The 5,470-nt window shown below is 41.8% G+C and overlaps 1 protein-coding gene across 1 annotated transcript in view; it reads right to left on the reverse strand.

Annotated features, from left to right (window-relative positions):
• The window catches only part of MMP1 (matrix metallopeptidase 1), an 8,869-nt gene extending 4,661 nt beyond the window's left edge, over positions 1-4,208 (reverse strand). The window contains exons 1-7 of the mRNA XM_012659108.1: positions 4,107-4,208; positions 3,376-3,620; positions 3,134-3,282; positions 2,766-2,891; positions 1,878-2,033; positions 1,600-1,717; positions 624-643 (exon numbers count right to left, since the gene is read on the reverse strand). Coding sequence (XP_012514562.1) covers positions 624-643; positions 1,600-1,717; positions 1,878-2,033; positions 2,766-2,891; positions 3,134-3,282; positions 3,376-3,620; positions 4,107-4,208 — 916 coding nt within the window. The remainder of the gene's footprint in view (positions 1-623; positions 644-1,599; positions 1,718-1,877; positions 2,034-2,765; positions 2,892-3,133; positions 3,283-3,375; positions 3,621-4,106) is intronic.
• Positions 4,209-5,470: the final 1,262 nt, after the last annotated feature.

A 5,470-nucleotide genomic window follows, 5' to 3' on the forward strand; every position in this document is an offset into this window, starting at 1 on the left:
GTATTCACAACACTCCAGGCCCATGACACACCAGGCCATTACATCAGACCTTAGCACAAAAACCCTACAACAGAGTATTACTCCCATCTCAGGGATGAGAAGTTGAGGTCAGGGAGACTAAGGGAGGTGCCTGAGGGCACCCAGCTGGTAAGAGGCAAAGGTTGATCTTAAACTCAGCTCCGGCAGCCACACCCTTTGTTGTCCTTTGGTTAGTAGTACTTATACAAAGTTGATTCTCGAGGTTCTTAGGGACCGGAGTAAGGGTGCATCATAGACCATTATGTGGGCTGACAGAAGAGTGTTGCAGATCCAGGCCACAGGGAAGACTATGGCCTTGGTGGTCATAAACCTAACTTCTAGGCCCAGTCCTGCCCCTGCCTGGCTGTGAGACCTTGGGCAAGTCGGTTACTATCTTTAGCCTTCCGTGACGTGGTGACATTTAAATGACCTCAGTGTCCTTTCAGTTCCTGCAAGTCCTCAAATTGGTTCTGTTCCTTGGAGTAATTCCTCAAATACTTGCTCTGGTAGGTGTGTCCTGCTATATTGAGAGCTTTCCTTTGAAACCTTGTATTTCCTTAACACGTCCCAGTATTGAGCCACACCCTGTCTGGTTTACATCCAACCTTCTCTTTTACATGCAAAACTAATAAAGAGAGAATGGAAAGCATTAGGAGCCAATGCCTTGAATTTTGGGATGGATAAAGCCACAAAGTAGTAAACAGTGCCAATGACTCTCCAAGAAGAAAGGCTGAAGAAAATGAGCCTTTCAGACCACCCCTACTTTCTAGTGCTGGTCTTTCTGTGCACTGCGTCATTCACAAAAGAGCATATTATTATTTTGCCTGGTTCTTTAGGAATCACTATCACACAAAGAGCAGGCCTGTTCCTTGCACATGAGAGTATTCCAAATTTTTTGAGTCTATATCCACAGAGGGGGCTCTAGGATCCTCCTTGGAAGAGAGAAGCACCCTATTGTGGCTGCAAATATCTTCCTGAGAAGGGGGCAGGTCATTTCATGAACTCCTGGGGAGCATTGGCTCTTTCTCATCTCTGGGCCTCCAAGAGACAACAGAGACCTTTCATGATGACAGGATTTGGGAGATCCATCTTTTTTCCAAATGCAGAGGTGATATTTAAAAGGTGGCTATGCAACCCTCGTCGGCGTGATGGTACTGTGAAAAGGACTGACTTCTCCTAATAAAGTCCTAACACACCTTCTATCATAAAGAGGTACATAATGAAAAAAGTCCTGAAGTAGGGGACAGAAGACAGTAACTACTCTGTCACCAATAAGCTCTGTGTCCCAAAAAGTTCTCTTTCCTTCTCTTTGCCTTACTTTACTGATCTGTAAATGGGATTATAAATTATTGATTTGCTACTTCAGTGATATTTTCTGAGAATCAAATGACCTAATATCTGTGGGAAATCGAAGTTGTTACAAGTACGTTACATTGTACAAATGCAAGAAATTGCTACCATATACTTACAGATGTGAACAAATGTAAGAAAAATAACACATGAAGAATAATAGTGGCCCATAGTAGTGAATATTGTTATTATTACAAATGTGGAACACATAGAAGAACTGTTATGTCTTACCTGTCTTTAAAGAACATCACTTCTCCCCGAATTGTAGTTACAGCATCGAAGGTTAGCTTACTATCACACACTTGTGGAGTTTGTGGGCCTGTTGGCTGGTTGGGATTTTGGGAAGGTCCTAAACAAAATAAAAGACCTGGAGTTAGTTTAGCCTAGTATTGGAAAACTGAACAAACAATGAAAAACAGCTTCTTAAGGGATACAGCTAACGGCCGATTTCTTTGGAATAGAAGTAAAGACCCGTAGGCCATTGTTCATGGCTTTTTCTTTATACTCACCATATATGGCTTGGATGCCATCAATGTCATCCTGAGCTAGCTGAACATCACCACTGAATGTGTAGGTGGGGTACATCAAAGCCCCAATATCGGTAGAATGAGAGAGTCCAAGGGAATGCCCCAATTCATGAGCCGCAACACGATACAAGTTGTAATCTAAAAGGAGCAATAAATTCGCTTGCAATTATTTGAAATATATTCATACTTGAGGCATTTAGTTAAGGAATAATCTACAACTCTACAAGGACTAATGCTCATAATTTGTCAGTGACTTTTTGAAATATATATTAATATAATTTTTTGCAAAGGTGGGAGGCATGCACTTATTAATAATGAAGAGACATGTTAAAGCCTAAACTCTATCATTACACTGATAAAATTAAAAGACAAACTCAGCTGACTCTAGCACAGATTAGTAAATCTTGTTAATGATTAGATGGCACATATTATTTCACAGAGAAGCAATAAAGTTCTATTAACACTTAAAATTTTTTCTTATGTATAAAACTAATAAATGCATACTGCTGGAAATTTTGGAAAACAGAGAAAGCTACCCCCTTCCTTAATTTCCACATAAGCTTACTACTACTGCTAAATTTTGCTGTGTCCTTCTAATAAAAAAGATTCAGTGTAGATGCCCACAGGTAAAACATTAAGGTTTTCAACATTTTCATAATAGAAATTTTAAAGTGGCCTGATCGTCACCACTAAGATGCTGTACTAGCAGAAATAACCTCTTTTATGCTTTTCTAAATGTATTATTATTTTCTGAGTAGTAACAGAAAAATGCATACTTATATTAGTACATTCTTTCAGCTACATCAACCAATATTACAATGAACCACAAAGAGGTGGGAGAACTGGGAGAAGCAAAACTGGTTGACTTACTTCTGAAATTGTTGGTCCACTGTTCGTCTTCATCAAAATGAGCATCCCCTCCAATACCTGGGCCTGGCTGAAAAGCATGAGCAAGGTTTCCTCCAGGTCCATCAAAGGGAGAATTATCCCGATGATCTGCAAGAAACAATTCAACCAATATCCCTCTTGGTTCTTATTGAGGCTAACCCAGGAGGGCAAGCATTGGCTTTGTGAAGGGGCCAACAGACTTCCGTCAGATGTGACATAGTTTCCTACTTCCTTAAGCCCATAAAATCAACATCCCTCTTGAACAAGGAATTCCAGCTACAAAGCTGAAGAGATTTAGGGGCAAGGTAAAGTTAAGGTGTGAATAATTTCATGCTACAGGAAGAGCTTACCTCCCCTGACAAAGGATATCATGATGTCTGCTTGGCCTTCAAAGACCTTGGTGAATGTCAGGGGTGAGGCATTACTCCAGAGTTGAAAGGCTTTCTCAATGGCATGGTCCACATCTGCCCTTGGCAAATCTGGTGTGTAATTTTCAATCCTTAGAATGAAAGGAAATAAAGACACATCAGACCTTATTTCTTACCACTCTAATGGGAAACAGCATTCTCACTCTGGTGCTCAATCTGATTACCTGTAGGTCAGATGTGTTTGCTCCCAACGAGGGTTCCCCTGAGTGAGGACAAACCGTGCCACATCGGGCACCCCACATCTGGGCTGCTTCATCACCTTCAGGGTCTCAGTGTCTGGCTTCCCAGTCACCTTTAGCCCAAAGAATTCCTGCATTTGCTTCAATTTTTCAACCACGGAGTCACTGCTTCTCTTCTTTTCAATTTTCCTCCCATCATTCTTCAGGTCATAGTAGTTTTCCAGGTATTTCTGATAAAAGATAAAATTACTGAAATACTGGATGGGAAATCTTTCTCATTTTTTGAAAAATTAATGACACGAAGTTTTTGCCAAAACAGAGAAACTACTTTTAAAGCTTATGTTTAGATTTCATGATCCTTATTGTGCTTATCATTGGTGCAAAAATGCAATTTCAGAGTAGAAATGTCCCTACCATTAGTTACTACAAAGTCAGCACTTCATAGCAGAGCAAGATTGGTAGAGCAAGATTTGCATACTGCTGCAAATCTACAATTTGTAGAGTAAGACTTGCATACTATTCCTTCAATTCCCTCTCACCACCAAATGGAACAGAGGAGTCTACGCATGGCTAGATACATTTGTTGGGAGGGTGCTGTTCCTGACAAAATAACTTCTCTTTGCAGGAAATCCATCCTTAAATAAACTCCATTATACTACTGCGGAAAAATACAAACTAAAGACACGCATTACAGGCACATGTAATGTAGCATTTACCTGGACTATCTCCACATCTTGCTCTTGTGTTTCTGGAGCCGCTGGGAAGCCGTGAGACCCCAGACCCCAGAGCAGTAGCAACAGCAGAAAAAAGTTGGGCATGCTGGCCTTTGTCTTCCTTCTCAGGTCAAGACAACTGATGGCTCCCACCTGCCTGGTGCTCCAGTATCTCAGCTGGGAAGCTCACTCTCTATATATAGAGTACTTGCCCTTCCAGAAAGCTGGAGGCTGTCTGAGTCATGTTTTATAATATCCTCCTGATTAGCAATGAATTGCCTGAGCAATCATCAGAAACCGTGACTCCGAGCAGATTATTTGGGTTTGATTGGTGTTGCAATCTCATGATTAATGTCAAACAGGATGTGTGTGAAGAAGACACGCTCCACCATGTAAACAGTTGTTTTCCCCACTTCATTTCTATCCTGTTTGAGAAAGGCCCTTGTTACACACACAGGTTACAGAGTACTCCATGGCTTTTTTGAAGAATGGATTTTGCTATCTGATTTTGCTGATCATAAAGTGCTCCAGGTTTCTGCACATAGTTTGCTCCCAGGGCAGAGAGTAGAGTTACTAACACTGGGGGGCCCCATGGCTGTTCAGCCCCTACACTGACTGAAGCTCAGCTCCTCAACCACTCAGTCTGTGATGTCTCTCTGGAGTTCTCTGAGGTCCCTTCTGCCTTTGTTAAGCCACCTGGTATGCAATGGCAATAGCACCATGGTTTCCCTTGATCTTTATTCAGGCCTACGATTTGAGCTCCTTGCCTCAGAAGACCACACTTCCACGGGTGGGGTGTGACATAACTCCCTGCTCTGTGTAGACCTTGCCCATCATCACCATGGGAACAACAGGATCCTTCTCTGAAACCTCTCAGAATGTACCAGGTGAGCAAGAGACCCAGTGTGACTCTGGGGTCTTAGTTTTATGCATCCTCGTTCCCCTCAATATGAGCACATCTTTGCTACTTGGGGCTAGGCAGCATTTATTAACGCTTTCATATATGCATTCATTCATATATTTATGTGTTCATTCATTCAAAAATATTATTTAGCATCTCCTGTACATTAAAATAAATACATGGCCATGCAATGAAAGATGTACATTCATGTATTTATGTTCCACATAAAATTGTCTTAGGTACCACCAGGGCCTTCCCTGCCACTCTTGGGGAGAGAAACTGGTCTATCTCTGTGCCTTCCCTCTCCTCATGCCCCACCCTCCTTCCTTGGAAATGTTTACCTGAGATATGAAGTTGAGAAACATTGGCCTGCGTTCTTCACCTTCAGCACCCACAGTGTCTCTCACCATCCCCACAGTGTCAGGTTTGCTTTCTCGGAACTTTTCTCACCTTACGGATTACTGTT

The sequence above is a fragment of the Propithecus coquereli genome, unplaced genomic scaffold, assembly GCF_000956105.1.
Source record: "Propithecus coquereli isolate 6110/MARCELLA unplaced genomic scaffold, Pcoq_1.0 Scaffold6, whole genome shotgun sequence".
NCBI lineage: Eukaryota > Metazoa > Chordata > Mammalia > Primates > Indriidae > Propithecus > Propithecus coquereli.